Source organism: Notolepis coatsorum, assembly GCF_963971535.1.
Source record: "Notolepis coatsorum genome assembly, chromosome: 6".
In the NCBI taxonomy this organism is placed as follows: domain Eukaryota; kingdom Metazoa; phylum Chordata; class Actinopteri; order Aulopiformes; family Paralepididae; genus Notolepis; species Notolepis coatsorum.
This window is the reverse complement of record NC_140170.1, coordinates 168,816,007-168,834,153: the sequence shown is the minus strand read 5'-3', so window position 1 is coordinate 168,834,153 and position 18,147 is coordinate 168,816,007. Positions and strand designations below refer to the sequence as shown.

Here is an 18,147-nt window from a genome sequence, read left to right as displayed (position 1 = left end):
TTTAGATCACACGGTAGAACTGTTCCTCTCTTTAGATCACACAGTAGAACTGTTCCTCTCTTTAGATCACAAGGTAGAACTGTTCCTCTCTTTAGATCACAAGGTAGAACTGTTCCTCTCTCTTTAGATCACAAGGTAGAACTGTTCCTCTCTCTTTAGATCACAAGGTAGAACTGTTCCTCTCTTTAGATCACAAGGTAGAACTGTTCCTCTCTCTTTAGATCACACAGTAGAACTGTTCCTCTCTTTAGATCACTAGGTAGAACTGTTCCTCTCTCTTTAGATCACAAGGTAGAACTGTTCCTCTCTCTTTAGATCACACGGTAGAACTGTTCCTCTCTTTAGATCACAAGGTAGAACTGTTCCTCTCTCTTTAGATCACTAGGTAGAACTGTTCCTCTCTTTAGATCACTAGGTAGAACTGTTCCTCTCTTTAGATCACATAGTATAACTGTTCCTCTCTTTAGATCACAAGGTAGAACTGTTCCTCTCTCTTTAGATCACTAGGTAGAACTGTTCCTCTCTTTAGATCACATGGTAGAACTGTATTCCTCTCTCTTTAGATTTCAGGGGACCAGGCTCATGTTTATGTCTGATTGCTGGGGGTTATTTGTATTTTCACAGTCTTATGAATCCTTGAATCACATGCAATTTCTTGCTCAGCATATTACATTACGCACCTTGTGGAACACCGGAGGTCATTTGGCTCTCCCCACATAAACATCAGACACAGACATTTAAATATTCTACCATAAGAAACATGACTTGGGCTTTCTGGCTATAATGTATTTTAAAATCCTATTTTTAGCAAATGCATTAAAGGGGACATGCATTGCTATTCCTTTCACTATTTGGGCAACTTTACACAATTCCTGTGAGTCTATGGAACACATCTGAAAAAATCCATTGTTTTATATTTGTAATCAATTTCTCAAAAGCAAAATTTTTCGACTTCAAGATTCCAAGCTGTGTTGGCCTGGCTGCGCCCATAAGCGCTTTGAGTGACAGTCGCCCACAGTCTGCGACTGGCACAGAGAGAGAGGTAGAAAGATTGATGGGGATACTAATTAATTTTGCCGCAGGGGGCATAATCCCACGGGACAATGCATTGGTAACTTGTTTCGAATGACAATATATATACCGCTGTGAATATTATTGCATGGATCGGAATATGGGCGTGCGCGTGGGAGTCAAAGATATTTTGACAGTGATATCCCACGGAGAAGCCCCACACCAGCCCCGCGCGCACACACATTTACACACTCCTGCACGCGGTCCCTCTCTCGCTCTCTCTCTCTCTACCAGGGCCGGTCAGGTTGTGTGTAAAATGCGTGTGTTTGTTTCCCCGACAGAAGCTCCTCTCTCTCTCTCTCTCTCTCTCTACCTCTCTATTTATCTATCTCTCTCTCTCTCCCTCTCTCTCGCTTGCTCGTTCTCTGCCTCTCTGTCAAAACCCGCTTGAGGAAGTGCAGGTATTTCCACTCACTCTGCTGTTCACTGAGCGAATGGTTGCGCTACAACCACAGAGTTAGTTATGCAGATCAGTGCCTTATTCACGTCAGCAAAACAGTCAAATCAGAATGACCTAATTCACTGGGGGAAGAGATTGTCTCAATTGAATTAGAGCAATCCGCCAATATGGTAATTAGAGACACAGACCCATTGATACTAACCCCCCATTGCTATAAAACAATGCTAAACACTGGAAAAGACCATTTATAAGACACAGGACCTTTAATGTCGTCCCATGGAAGATTTTGTGATTCTTCCATTACTACCAGAGTTCAACCCATCAATCTCTGTCAATCAGCCCATCAATCTGTCTGTCAATCAGCCCATCAATCTGTCTATCAAGCCTGACGTATAGCAGGAAATATGCCCAGACTGCTGCCAATAATCACTCTGTGACTGATGATCTGGGTGAGTTTAAGGGTTGACTTCCTCAGCTGGTCTTGGTGCGTCTACTGGCTGATTCCTGTTGAATCTGCCTTGTCGGCAGTTTGTGCTTCTCAGTCATAGTGACTATATGACTATGTGACTAATGTATATGGCTATATCACCACTATATATGCCTATATGTATATGACTATATGACTATGTTCCTGAAAAAGAGCATCCGCTCAGTGAACCTACCCTGGGTAAATAAAGGTTAATAATAATAAATGTATATGACTATATGACTATGACTATAATATATATATGACTATCTATATGACTATATGTATGTGACTATATGACTTTGTATACAACTATATGCCTATGTATATGACTATGTATGTGACTATATGACTATGTATATGACTATATATGTATGTGACTATATGTATATAACTATATGTATATGACTATGTATGTGACTATATGTATATGACTATATGTATGACTATTTATATGTGACTATGTATGTGACTATATGTATGTGACTATATGTATATGACTATATGACTATGTATAATATAACTATGTATATGACTATATGTATAATATAACTATATGTATATGACTATATGTATGACTATGTATATGACTACATGACTATATGACTACACGACTATGGCAGCCTCTACTTGGCTCTCCATCAGGAATGATCCAGGGCCGCCTGGACAGTGTTTATTTTATTTATTTATTTTGCCCTAATGCAGTAAATGATCCAAGCACCACGCAAGCACATCGCTCTGAGCCTCAGCAGTCACTCAGCCTGTGTTCTGCTGTGTGTTGTTGTGGCTCAGATGGAACAGGAGATCTCCAGGTTCCAGCGTAAGATGACTGACCTGGAGTCAGTGCTCACTCAGCCTGTGTTCTGCTGTGTGTTGTGGCTCAGATGGAACAGGAGATCTCCAGGTTCCAGCGTAAGATGACTGACCTGGAGTCAGTGCTCCAGCAGAAGGACGTGGAGCTGAAGGCCTCAGAGACGCAGAGGGGCGTCCTGGAGCAGGACCTCGCCACCTACATCACTGAGTGCAGCGTGAGTCTCTCCTCTCACTGTGTGTGTTCCAGTCTGACTCCACTGAGAGAAGGTTTAGGTTAGCAGGAGCTATGTGTGTGTGTGAGATGGTTTAGGCTAGTAGGTGTGTGTGTGTGTGTGTGTGTGTGTGTGTGTGTGTGTGTTGGTTAGCAGAAGCTCTCTCTGTGTGTGGTGTGTGTGTGAGATGGTGTAGGTTAGCAGAAGCTCTCTGTGTGTGAGATGGTGTAGGTTAGCAGAAGCTGTGTGTGTGTGTGAGAGAGAGAGATGGTTTAGGTTAGTAGTAGGGATGTCCCGATCGCGTTTTTTTGCTCCCGATCCGATTTTGAGTATCTGTCGATACCGAGACAAGCCCCTCCGTTCACATCCCCAGCAGCAGTAGCAACAACAACAAAAACAACAACAACCATCACCATCACACTTAAATCATGACCACGTCAACTAGATTAGAATAATTTTAAATCATAGTTCAAGAGACTGATGAAAAAACGGGAGTGTGAAATAACGTTACACAGGTAAAGAACATAAAATGATATTGTGGTAAAGAAAGATTGCTAGCTAACGTTAGCTGGTTTATTAATAGCTAGCTAATGTTACCTAGCCTAGCTGCCTCACGCCAGTTAGCTTGTTAGCGAACGACACAAGCTTAGTTAGTTTGCAGAGAGTCATGAAAGATTCACTGCGAGGGCTCTTTTAGCTAGCTAACGCTAGCCAGGCACGTAGCTATACATTACAGTAGCATCACTTCACTGTCTGCCGAGCTAGCGTTGGATACCAAGCAAGCTAACATTGACTTTAAAGCCAGCCCTAGCTAATGGTTAGCTAACGCTAACGCTAGCTGCAAGGTAGCTCATATATTGACCCTATCAATAGCCCCAGTTGAGCGCGGCGGCTCGCATTACATTCACCATACGAGAAATATTCAAAGTTTCAATCTGCGCATTTAGTATACATTCACAGTGTTCGACTTACGTAATGATTTGCTCCATTTTGGTCTGAAACGCAGACGAATAATCCTCGCAAAGCGAATGTTATCCAGGTGAGCATTCGTCATTCAAGCAAGGCATTCAAAACAGCTGTTTGGCAGAGCACCAGCCGTCCCCCATTCCTTTGCTTGCTCTAGTCACATAACCAGGGGTGCAGTGCTGGGCATACGCGGTCAAACGACGTTTGGGCTTCGTCACTGAGGCAGAATTGCGCGCATCCTATTATTATGCAAAGTCGGCCGGCACTTATCACCTAGACTGTGTGTGTGTGTGTGTGGAGTGTTGGGCGTGTGTTATGTGACAAAAGACCACCTGTCTCGTCCCCAGCTCCGACTCATGAAAGAGGAGAGATACATGTATGCACGTGCGCGTGGGAGCGCGCGTGCACGTGGCGTTTGGCCTTGGCCCATATTACGACTGCACCACTGCACATAACGTTGTTAAACGCACATGGAACGTCCGCCTTGCAAATATTGCAACTGGCTATATTGGACTGGCTTCGGTTTCAATTTTAAAATGCTTCCAAACTTCTGACATTTTGTCTAGCTGCTCCGAGTCATCAGGTGGACATAACCTGCCCGTGTTTACTTGCGGGAGCAACACGTTGTGAGGTCTGCTATTTTCGGCATACGTCACTGTCGTGCGACGGTGTAAATAAAAGGAAATGCATTTGTTTTGGCAAATTCTTCTGCTCTGTGTGACAATAAATAAATGAATGATGATATGTAATTTAAAACCAAAACTAAGGCCTCAGTATGAGTTTAAGACGTGAACATGGTCATGTTTGTTGAATAAAATAAAACTTTTATTTTTATTTTTTCACTCCAGATTAAAAAATTAATAAAAATCTCGATCCTCTGAAAATCGGATCGGGACATCGCTAGTTAGCAGAAGCTCTCTCTGTGTGTGAGTGTGAGATGGTTTAGGTTAGCAGAAGCTCTGTGTGTGTGAAGGTTTAGGCTAGCAGAAGATGTGGCTTTTGCCATGCAGGAGTGGGGGATCATACCATTCCCTCATACCAGAGAAGGGCCAAGCAGTTAGCAAGGTGTTATGTTCTGCTGTTATTGGTAGCCGCTCAATATGGAGGAGATGCTGCTTTTAATATCCATGAACTTATTTGTTACCTTTCCACCTACTACTGTTATTTTCATCACTTGTGTTATTCTGTGTGCAACAATGTGGTGCCAATCTGGCACTTTTGTAACCAACTCAATATCCGACTGCATTACCAGTGTTCACACGACATGCATGTATTCATGTGGACATTAATAAATCATTTTGCAATGCGTGGTCAGAGCTTGAAGCGCAGCTTGGAGGCTGCACGCGTGGAGGTCTCCCAGGAGGATGACAAGGCCATGCAGCTGCTGGAGGACATCCGCGAGCAGAGCAACAAGCTGCAGGAGATCAAGGAGCAGGTTCGGCTCCACCTCTTCCTCTGCTCCCATCATCCCCTTGTTTTCCTCCTCTCTGTGACCCTGATAACGATCTGTTGCTCCAGGCACTCCGGACTGTAAGACAGATGGATCAGAGACCCGTAATGCACACTCAGGCTAAACAAGGCAGCTCTTCCTGTTAATGCCGTCTTCGTGCACAAAGAGACTATTTCATTCTCCCGCAATTTAGACTTATAGGTCCCCGATCCATAAACGAAATGTAAACAATAGAGGCCTTTCACAGAATGTTTAGAATGCCTATTTCCTCAGATACTAGCCTTAGTGCTGGTGAAGATATCTGATGGCAGTATTGGTATCGGTGCCTCCCTAAGAAAAATGAATATCGATGTCTTCTTCAGTGCACCTCGTACAAGTCAAAGGACTGTGCAAAATTCAGCCATTAAAAACTAAACAAAATCGTGGAAATCTACCCTTCTTCAACTCTTTGAAGAGAAACACACTGACATGTCATACAAGGCATGAATAGAGCAGAGAAAGCTTTTAACGCAGATAGGGGTGTAACGGTACGTGTATTCGTCCTGCGACTTCACGGTACAGACGTCACGGTTCGGTACATCCAGCCATACGACGAATACGTCTCATACGACAATAGGTGACACTAGGGTTGGACATTTTACAAATGTGTGCTCAATATCTATACTTGACTTTACACTGGCTTACTTTGATCTTTAACGTTGAATATTAAGCTTGTATTGCCAAATTTAGATGATTAATAAAACGATGAATAAAACGTTGAAGCTTGACAGAACAAATTAACAACTGTGCACTCTGCACTGGGCTGTTTCTCCCCTCCCCTTTACTACAGGTGTCCCTGAAACAAAACCATGAATGAATGATATGTTTGTAACACAGCAGTGTCATTACAATAGGCTGAAAATGTTCAGCCCAATAATGTTAACCAATGGAGAGACACACACACACACACACACACACACACACACACACCCACACACACCCACACCAACTTTCTCCCGCGGACTTTCAGTCACAGCTGTTCAGAGAAAAAAATTACTAACTCGCTACATACTTTTCCCGGACTGATCTGAGGTCCTCTCCAGTCAAGCTGCTACGGTGTTTAAATCCAAAATATTGATAAATCCTCTGCCATTGTTGTTTAACATGTCATCTCTTCTCTAGAGTCTTCTTTCTCTGCTTCACATGAAGTTAAATCTACTCTAGAAGTGTAACTGAAACTTAAAACGCATACACCGGGGTGGGGGCAGTAGGCAATTAATTTACTCAGTGGATGCCTGAACACGGAATGACACCGGTATCACTGACTACCGCGGCAAGCCTATGTGGAACTAAGTATAACTTAATAGAAAATAATTATATTTAAAGGGGAACTATTTTACTATTTCTTTCACTATTTGGGCACTTTTACACAATTCCTGTGAGTCTATGGAACACCTCTGTAATATATATATATTTTTTTATTCATTGTTTTGTATTTCTAATCAAGTCCTCAAAAACAGCATTTTTCTACCTCAAGATCTCGAGCCGTTTTGAGCCTGGGCTCCTAAACCACTGCGCAGCGGCGTCGTCGCCTGAACATTAACATGCAGCGGTGTCTTTCTGACATCACATATCGTGCACATTTCAAATGACTCAGTTCAGTGAGGGTGAATATTGTGAGAGGAGAATTGGAAGAATGCGCCAATATGAGAATTTTGAGACATAGATCATATTAATATAAGTTCACATAGCTAGGAAACAATGCTAAACACTCAAAAAGGCCATTTATAAGATAGTTCCCCTTTAATAATAATTATTAAAAAAAAATCCCTGAACCGTGACCCCAAAACCGAGGTACGTCTGTACTGAACCGTGGCTACTGTGTACCGTTCCCCCCCTAAACGCAGATGGTAATCATGTTGTTGTGGCCTTTCAGCTCACCGCCGCGGCTTCTGTGTCCGGCCACAGAGCCACATTAGTCTCGCTGCAGGGGCACTGCGATCCGGGAGCATCATGAATAGTAAAGGCTTGTTTTTGTGTGTAGGAGAGACCCTTGTCGGGAGACGAACGACTTGTCAAACCATAGGGTGCATGTATCACAATACCTCGTATAAATCTCATGAACCCTGTGTCTCAGTATAAACAAGTTCCACACTCAAGGAAAATCAACCACATCTCTTTTAAATGCACAGAAAAATATAGATTCAAACGGGTTACGCAGTTCAGAATCAGAAAGGTCTTTATTGCAGAGTAGTTTTCACATAAAAGGAATTTGATTTGGTTGTTTTCGCTGTGACATTAGCGGACGGATAATAAAATAAAAGGTGGAATAAAATAAAATGGAATATAAACTAAATAAAAAAAGAAGCACAATATAATTATGAAATAAAGTTATGCCAGGGCTGTACAGCTCTAAAATAAAATGTGGAATAAAATAAAACGGGATATAAACTAAATTAAAATAGAGGCACAACAGATTAGAATAAAATTATAGAATAAAAAAAGCAATATGCCAGGGCCGTAGAACTGTGGTAGTTTATATTATAATGTGTAGTTTGTATTACAATGTGTAGTTTATGTTTATATTACAACGTGTTATATTACAACTTGTAGTTTATATTACAACGTGTAGTTTATATTACAATGTGTAGTTTATATTACAAGTTTATATTACAACGTGTAGTTTATATTACAAGTTTATATTACAACGTGTAGTTTATATTACAACGTGTAGTTTATATTACAAGTTTATATTACAACGTGTAGTTTATATTACAAGTTTATATTACAACGTGTAGTTTATATTACAAGTTTATATTACAACGTGTAGTTTATATTACAACGTGCAGTTTATATTACAACGTGTAGTTTATATTAAACGTGTAGTTTATATTAAAACGTGTAGTTTATATTACAATGTGTAGTTTATATTACAACGTGTAGTTTATATTACAACGTGTAGTTTATATTACAACGTGTAGTTTGTATTACAATTTGTAGTTTATATTACAACGTGTAGTTTGTATTACAACGTGTAGTTTATATTACAACGTGTAGTTTGTATTACAACGTGTAGTTTGTATTACAACGTGTAGTTTGTATTACAATGTGTACTTTATAGTGTAGTTTATATTACAATTTGTACTTTATATTACAACGTACTATCTGCTATGCTACTATGCCTATACTATACTACTACCTATTGTGCTACTATACCTATGCTACTATGCAGTATACATGTGGGCTAAATGGCTCCTCTGGCCCCAGGAGTACCATGCCCAGCTGGAGGAGATGCAGGTCACCATCAGGCAGCTGGAGGAGGACCTCTCGGCCGCCCGGCGCCGCAGTGACCTGTACGAGGCAGAGCTCCGAGAGTCCCGGCAGACCAGCGAGGAGCTGAAGAGGAAGGCCGTGGACTACCAGCAGAGGATCCAGAAGGTATGGCTGAAACGCAAAACCTCCTATCTGAACATTTAACTTTTTATTTTTTTTAAACTAAAAAAACTTGTTTTCTTGCAGGATGCAATTTTTTTAAGGATACCCAATACAATACACTGCTTTTGGAAAATATCTTGCAGACAGACTGAATAGGTGCAGATAGGAGGTTTCTCATCATCCAAAGTGAAATCAGAAAATCCCAAATTTGGCAGATAGGAGGTTTTACGTTTCAGACATCGATATGAAGCTTGCGTCTGCTTTTTATTTGAGGATTTTTGGAATAATTGTTAATTATTCCAAACTATTGCTCCATAGTTTTACTTGCAGAGTATGCAAGTTAAAATATACTATTTAAAGAAGAAGTAAGTCTTAAGAATTTGTGTGTGGTGAAAAGTACTTTTATCCGTGTCCTATATTTCATCATTGCTGTGTTTACAGAACACATTGCTAGGATATGGGAGGCGGGGTAAATTATACATTATAGAACACATTGCTAGGATATGGGAGGCCGGGTAAATTAAGCTTGCTCTCACTGAAAGCAAGGGCTGAACTGAAATTACATTTTCCAAATTATAATAAGTTGTGAAATTAACCAATGGACCGAGTCTAAGTGTTTTGATTCACCAGCTGCTGAGTCTCTTATTCTGACTAGTAACGCCTCCTCCACTGGATGTTCTGTTTACATACTAATGGAATAGAGAAAAGAGGCTTATTGATAAATTGGTTTGATTGTTAACAGAGACCACCTAAATGTCACTTTGGGCTTGATATTGATCTGGATCCAAAGCTGATGGACTTTGGCAAACATTACGGCTGTTTGTCTTTCATGGTTATCAGAGGTTGTGTTGTTTTAGTACAATAAGATTGTTTTGGAGTCTTTCAGATTTTCAGTAAATCTTATTAGCATGCTACCATCAAAAGAGCGGAAGTAATTTAAAGGGCAAGTTCATAACTTTGCATCCCTAGCACTGTTTCCTACTACTAATGATGTTGATCAGTGGAGACCTTCCTCAGCACAACCTTCATACTGGATACCAGCAGCTCCAGCTAGTTACCACAGAACTTAAATAAAGTAATGGAGCCATGCTCCATTCTGTACAAGCCCTGAAATAAATGCTGAAAATCCCCCCCCCCTCCTCTACCTTAAAGAACTGATCAACCCTCAATCCTCCTCACGACACCTCCGCTCTGTTCAGGCAAACCTCCTCCAGTGCCAGAGGACCAAACTCTGCTCCATGGGAGATCAGGCTTTCTGCTCATCCGCTCCCAGTCTGTGGAATACTCTCCCTGACCATCTGAGAGCACCACAGACCGTGGATGCTTATAAAAAGGGCCTCAAACACATCTTTTTAATAGAGCCTTTTGTTGATTTTTTATCTAGTTTTATCTTATTTTTTTATGTATTTATTTTTACTAGTTTTAGTCCTTCACATTTCATGTTCTTTTTACTCTTTTACTAGTTTTAGCCCTACTTATTTTATGTTCTTTCTACTCTCTTACTAGTTTGTATGTTCTTCTACACTGTAGCGCCTTGAGATTTGTTCCACAAATAAGTGCCCCTACAAATCTATAATTTATTATTATTATTATTGAAACCTACTGCACAGTGCACCCAAAGCAGTGGCCCCATTACCTTGACGTTAGTTGTGTGGCTAAAGAGGAGCTGGGTATCCAGACTGAAGCACATCATAGATGACATCATGGATGACATGGAAGACATCATGGATGAGTAGAAAATGGGGCTTGAGCTGCAAAATCCTGAGCTCCACCTCCTGCCACCTTGACACCTTTTCTGAGGCATCCGTCTCCTGAACATGAAATATGTTTGGTGTCCATAGCTTATATGTTATGTTCGTTGTATAGCCTAATGTCCATCAGTGTGCTGTCTTTGCATTATATCGGATGTCCTCTTATCATTTACCCTGAATGTCCTCATGTCACTATGTTCTGTTAGAACGTGGTTTGTTGAATAAGGTGAATTAATGTGATTTAATGTTTGTTGCAGTGTTCTACCAAATACCCAACCACAAATCAATCAATGCTAATTATTGATACCTGGAAATACTTTTTTTTGGGTCACATATATTGGTAGGCTTCAATATTCTAAAATAACTTCTCTGAGGATCCTATATTAAAACTACAGTCATAAATGAAAGAGATATCCATTATAGACAACATGCCAACGTTTGGAGAGGCCACATTATCTGCAGACCTTGAAGGAAGCGATTGTTTGAAATTCCCTTAACATCCCAATTAACAGTTTCCTCATAGATGATCCGATCTGGAGCTCAAAATACAATCCATTTCAAGTACAATTGTAATATTGTAATTTAAGTGGTCTATGAAGAAAAGTATACGATTGTCTCATTATTGTGATTTGTGTGTCTTAGGCCAAAGAGCAGGGCAAAGTTGAGGTGGAGGAGCTTCTCTCCAAACTAGAGAAGGTAAGGATGGATCCAAACCCATTCATTTCTGCCAGATATGCACAGAGCTAACACTATGCACAATCTTAATCTATCAGGACCAAACTCTAACTCACTGAACATAATTGTTTCAGACCAATTCCGAGCAGCAGATGAAAATCCAAGAGCTCCAGGACAAACTCTCCAAAGTAAGTGCTATTTAATTCCCTCCGCCAAGGAATCTGTAACCTGTCCCATCTGTAAGTCAACTAGATATCTTGAGCTAATGGCTGGATTGCCATGAAATGTGCTGTGTGCATTCATGACGCCAAGAGAAAGAAATCGACAGATTGTGGTCACCTCATGGCGTCTCCTCTAGTGCCACCATCAGGCCAAACATTTTCAAATGAGCGTATCTCCTGACTAGGGGTGTAACGGTACACAAAAACCACGGTTCGGTATCTACCTCGGTTCGGTATCAACCAGGTGAAGTTGGGGCGGCTACGTGGCGTAGTGGGCAAGGCACTCGCCACGAAATGCTGGAGACGCTGGGCTCGTCAGTTCGAGCCCAGCGCTCCACATTTGCTTTCAGTTTAGCTGGTCGTCCACAGTAATACACATTGGCCGTATTACGGGGAGGGAAACTGAAGGGTGGGGATCGGGCGTTGTGGACGCTTATAGCTTATCCGCAACAGTAAGTGACTTCCGGGGTAGGCCTGATTGGCCACGACAGGCACGTGACGCGCAACTTTCTCTGCCGCGCGGCACGCTCCGCGGAGCGGAGCGGCAGAGCTTGCGGAATGATGTAACCGTCCAAATCCGCTATGACTTTCATTCGGCGCTTCAGCTCACCTCGCAGAGCAGCGGTCCTGCGATCCTGCGGTCCGTTGTTGACGAGTTCGAATCCCATCGAATTTATTTTTTTTAACGTGATTTTTTTTTTTAACGTGTATTCTTTCGCCGGTTAAGGTTAGGCATGGTTATGGTTAAGGTTAAGGTTAGGCATTGTTTCGGAGTTGGTTAAGGTTAGAACGGTTAAGTTTAGGCGCTGTTAAGGAGCTGGTTAAGGTTAGAGTTTGTGTTAGAGAATGGCAATATTCTTTCTATGGTTAAGGTTAGGCATGGTTAAGGTTAAGGTTAAGGTTAGGCATTGTTTCGGAGTTGGTTAAGGTTAGAACGGTTAAGTTTAGGCGCTGTTAAGGAGCTGGTTAAGGTTAGAGTTTGTGTTAGAGAATGGCAATAGACAGCCTATTTCCGCGCGACAGCTCTCAGCAGCCTCGTTGCGCGTCCTGAGTTTGCCGCGTCACGTGCCTGTCGGGGCCAATCAGGCCTACCCCGGAAGTCACTTACTGTTGCGGAACAGTTACATGCGTTGTGGACAGCGACTCCTACAGGTCGGTTGGTGCGCCTGCGCAGTAGAATCAGGAAGTGTCGGGGGCAGCGTGAGCCTCCCATGCGTTACTCCTCGCCACTGAGAGATCGAGCTGCGCAGGTGAAAAGATGCGACTGCTGTTACCTCAAGTACCGGAGGGGACTTGTGCTATGTATGACTTAGTCCACATTGCAGCCGGCTTGTGGGAGGCAAGAAACAGTGTCCGTGACGGGGGAGGGTTGAATTGGATGATACGAAATTGGGATGGGAGAAAATATAGAAAATGGGAGAAAAAGTGGATAAAAAAAACAAAAAACAGGTGAAGTTTGGCTTTCCATGTTCCACTCAGGCCAAACATTTTCAAATGAGCGTATCTCCTGACTAGGGGTGTAACGGTACACAAAAACCACGGTTCGGTATCAACCAGGTGAAGTTTGGCTTTCCATGTTCCACTCAGGGGTGATGTAGTGTGCAGTTACTGTTAACTCTTTCCCTGCCAACGACAAGTATACTCCCTATAGCCCGCTAATCGAATAACGCCAACAACGAGTATACTCGTTATTGGATCGTTATTTATTTTATTTGCTATTTCCATTCATAAATCATCCAGGTATGCTGTGGTACTGTGTGGCAATGTGTCTGAGATCGCAACGGTCCGATACCGCCGCCTGGTGGTATGCTGCCGATGTTGCACTCCCTTTGTGTCTCTGTGCTCTGGCTGTGCGTCATTGAAAGTCATCCGGGGGGAGTTTTCTTGTAACATGGATCAAGATCTTCACTCTATCGCATTGAATCGTCAATCCGATGCCGGATTCATTATGCTGTGGGGGGTTATGGCGTGGGCCAAATGGACATACGATCTAGCAGATGGCAATCAAATAATTGGAATATGCTTTTTGGATTATCATCGGCCACAGGTAAATGCAATCTAACGTTAATTTCAGCTTGGTTGTCCATAGCCATCGCCCTGATCAACGTATGCTGTTGTACTAACGAATGCCGTTATTGACAATCAATTAATCATAAACGACATGCATGCATGCATGATGGAACATAATATACCGATCATATGCATTTGAATTTTTAATTGTAGCGTGTATAGGGACGAAATGCCAATGGATTAAGTAATATACGTCGCAGGCTATTACTAGCCTTCCAGGAATTACCCCAGACCACTCTAAAACCATACTTATATTCACCACGGTATAAAACGAGAATGTATGGATGGAAAACATATTCCTTTTTCACATCTTGAACGATAGTTACTCGATGTCAAATGGGCCATAGTATTGCATATATAGCTATAATATTTAAATAGTTATAGCCCTGCAAACAAGGTGAGCGACTCTCACCGTTTACAGTGATGGCGGTAGCTACTATAGAATGAGGCTAATGCATGGCGTCCAATGAGTTAAGTAGGGCTGTCAACGAATATTCTATATTCAAATTAATAATCGACTTGTTAAAAAACAATATATATTATATTAGATTGTGAAAAATAGGTCTGTCTTGTCGTTTGTGTTCGCCATACTATGAGGCTATGCTAAATTACAGGTAATTTCTCAGTGTTGTGCTTGGGCTGAATGAACAACATCCGGCCCTTTACACAAGTAATATTTTGGTAAGGGGGTGAACTTGAGTTTTGAATACAATTCTGCACGCAAAGAAAAGTTCTGCATGTGCGTTCCGTTAGTGGTTAAAATACGTATTTGTTCGGTACACATCGTGTACTGAACCGGTTCGGTACGTATACATGTACCATTACACCCCTATTCCTGACCCTTTAGTCGTACCGTCGTAACATTTGCTGTGATCAATCATGACCCCTACTGAAATACACATTTCGATTTTGGTCACTCCACCATCAGGCCAAACTGAGAACAACATATCTCAGAAAGTAACTGCTTGATTGCCATACGGTTTGCTGTGCACATTCATGACCTAAAGAGGAAGACATCTGTTGATGTTGGTGAACCCATCACCTTTCCTTCAGTGCTCACATCAGGCCAGACTTTTCATTGTCAAATGAGTACATCTCATAACCCATTAGTTGTACAGTCACAACATTTGCTGTACATATTCATGACCCCTGGAGGGAGGATCCTGTTTATTTTGGTGGCCTCATGACTTTTCTTCTAGCACAGGGCTATTCAACTGGCAGCCCGCGGGCCAGATCCGGCCCGCGGGATGATTCTGACCGGCCCGCCAAAGATTACATGATAATAAAAAAAAATTTAAAAAAATTAAAAAGAAATATTTTCTTTTAATATTTTTTTTTTTTTTTTTTATGTCAACGTTAACACGCACAATTGAGCCAAAAGTCACTCAATTAATGACAGATTTCATTGATAAATTGAGGGAAAACTTTGCAAGTCGATTTGATGAATTTGACATGTCCAGAGAATTGATGCATTTTGTGAGCAACCCATTTGCCAATGTAGCTGCTATTTCCACAAAAGGACAAGAGTTCCTTGCATCACTTCACATTGATGAAGGTCTCCTGCAACTTGAAATAATTGACATGCAAGCATCATCTGCTCTGAAGCAGGCACTTGAGAATGAATCCACCACAACATTTTGGATAAAGTGTATTCATGTCAACACATTCCCCAAAATAAAAACGCTGGCAATATCTGTGCTAACAATGTTTGGCTCAACATACACCTGTGAATCCAGTTTCTCTCACATGAATGCCATTAAAACAAGCAACCGTGCCTCCTTGACAAATGAGCATTTGCATCACTGTTTGCGGGTAGCCCTCACTTCCTATGAACCCTCTTTCTCTGCCATTGCCCAGTCAAAGAAGTGCAATCGCTCTCATTAGATGTGTATGTAGGCTAGGCTTGTCTGCCCCCCACCCCCCTGATGTTTGAGAGTTAAGAGTGGACAATAAGTGCTAATAAGATGCTGTGATTTGCTGTTGTTGCACAGACATGAAGCACTTTTTCATAAGCTCAGCTGCACTATAAATGTGTTTTTTTGTTCAAGTGTTGATGTTAGAATGTTCAGATGCACATCATGCACTTGTTTGTTTTTTATTTTATTTTTATATTGAAATGTTGAAGAGGAGATGTTGCAGTTGTTGCACAGTCATAAATGAAGCACTTTTTGCAGGAGATGTTGCAGATGTGGCACATAAATGAAGCACTTTTTTTTAAAAGTATACTACTTTTGCAATGTAGTTAAATAAAAGTTGTGAAAATGTGGTTGCGTGTTGTGTCAAGTGTACATATATTCATAGCACGGGGAGGCGCCGTGGCAGTCCGGCCCCTGGCCCCTTGGGTTTCTGACAATGTGGCCCCCTGAACAATTTAGTTGAATAGCCCTGTTCTAGCACCACCTATGGGTTTATAGGCTAGGTCTGTTGAGACTGGCAATATCGGCAACTCTTGTTTCTGCCATCTGCCCAGTAAAATGTAGCAGGTGAAAGTAACGGCGATGTGGGGAGATGCCTTGGTAGACTGAAAACAGGTAGACTTGAGATTGGCATTTGTACGATTTACCAATGTATCTAAAAGATTATACCCAGCTTCCACTTTGAAAATACAAACCGGTATAAGAACTAGCCTAGAACACATATTTACTTATCCGTCTCCATCGGACTTCACTTGCCGTCTTACCATTTCCGCTGCTTGCTCTTAAGTCTAGCACGTCGGGTTCCTCTGTGCCTTTCAGCTGTTGCCTTCTCAGTGCATGTGGATTATTATTACCCGGTCATGTCGAGAGGCTTTGTCTGAGGGCTCTGCTACCCGTCTGTGCCCCCCCACCCCCCCTACCAGGCGGTGAAAGCCAGCACGGAGGCCACTGAACTGCTGCAGAACATCCGGCAGGCCAAGGAGCGCCTGGAGCGGGAGCTGGAGCGCCTGCGGGGCAAGACGGACCCCAGTGACACGCTGAAGCGCCGCCTGAGAGAGACCGAGGTAGCGCTAAACGTTTGTGTGTGTGTGGAGGGGCGGGGTCAACGGCACATTTGTGTGTGTGTGGAGGGGCGGGGTTAACGGCACGTGTGTGTGTGTGGAGGGGGTGGGGTCAACGGCACGTGTGTGTGTGTGTGTGTTTGTTTGTTTGACAGATTTTCAGCCCATTCCTTTATTAGAAGTCTGTGGCTGGAGAGCGCACTCGCGTTCACTCACATTCACGCACAATGCCCTATAGTCTTCATCCAAGCTTCAGTTTATAAAGATATACATATAAAATGTATTCTGATGGCGGTTTCCCCCCCTCCTTTGGTGATCAGAAGCATGTAAACGTTAAAATGCCACCTGGCTGTGACAACGTGACTGTTTAACTTTCCACAACCCATGTTAGTCAAGGTTGTTGACTAGTTGGCCTACTAACTTGGTGATGTCTGAAGACTTATCCCTTTCCTATGTAACCATTGCTCATGGACATTCACTTTTTAAACTCCCCTGAACCTTCGCATGCCGTCCAATATGTGTACCGTAATTCCTCTAATAGTTACCGGTATTCAATTAAAAACCGGGTCTCTATTAATGACCGGGTGCGCTGTTGAGCTAAGCAATTATAAGCCGGCCTCCTAATACAAGCCGGGTTTCATGTATATTAGAGGAATTACGGTATTTCCCTCAACGGATTTACCATAGGCAATATATTTTGTTATTATTGTTATATGCTGGCCTGGCTGTGCAGTAAATACCATATAATGGTATGGTGTTAATGTTTACCAAGAGAGTAAGCCTACCTCAGAATTGTATAAAACGAAGTTATTATTATTATTATACCAGTATTGTGATTGCTTTATTTAACTTTTTTTTACCACCTGTAATTGCACTGTTTACTACCGTATTTCATATAGTACTTGGTTTCAATAAATGAACCCAGTACATTTTACTGGGTTCAAACTGACACAAAATGTTGATTTATTCATTATGATCTGTTTGAAAATTAGAAATATAGGCCTCTCTCTTATACATGCCTCCTCCTAATACAAGCCTGGTATCCGCTACAGTTTAAACAAATACAAGCCGGGGTTACTATTAGAGGAATTACGGTAATTTATTGATCATCACCTGTTATTCGTTTGCCATCACCTTTTGTCTATGAACCGAGATGCAAGAAGAAAGCAGTAAGCAATTTACTGGAAATGCTTTAGGAAACACAATTTCGGAAATGCTCAACCATATTAACATGGTTAAATAATGGACTCTTGTTAGATAATATGACACCCTGCCAACAAATCTACTACACTTTGTTTTGAAATATGTTATGACACTTTAATCATGTCTCTGATGTCACAAGAACGAGTCACTGTCCTTAAGATGACACCTTAAGGAATGCCGCTCATATTCAACATTTAAATATGTGTTTTACTTACCTTCCCGATGTACTATGATGATAAGCAGAACGTTGGACTTGAGATTCGTAGGCCAGGTCACATGAGCTGCTGACGGCCCTGGGATGGCGACGCCTCCCATCTCACTGCAATGCAAAGTCTATGGGAGTTTAGAATCCAAGACGTGATACATTGATACAATGTTGCCTGGTGGGTTCATGCAATATTTTGCTGTGGCTTAATTTTGTGTGTGTGGACGCCTGTGGCTGCCTGTCCGTGCTTTCG

At 41.9% G+C, this 18,147-nt stretch overlaps 1 protein-coding gene across 1 annotated transcript in view; it reads left to right on the top strand.

Moving 5' to 3' along the window:
• The window catches only part of cita (citron rho-interacting serine/threonine kinase a), a 165,491-nt gene that overhangs the window by 40,052 nt on the left and 107,292 nt on the right, over positions 1-18,147 (top strand). The window contains exons 12-17 of the mRNA XM_084317591.1: positions 2,822-2,965; positions 5,244-5,363; positions 8,625-8,795; positions 11,186-11,239; positions 11,353-11,406; positions 16,349-16,489. Coding sequence (XP_084173717.1) covers positions 2,822-2,965; positions 5,244-5,363; positions 8,625-8,795; positions 11,186-11,239; positions 11,353-11,406; positions 16,349-16,489 — 684 coding nt within the window. The remainder of the gene's footprint in view (positions 1-2,821; positions 2,966-5,243; positions 5,364-8,624; positions 8,796-11,185; positions 11,240-11,352; positions 11,407-16,348; positions 16,490-18,147) is intronic.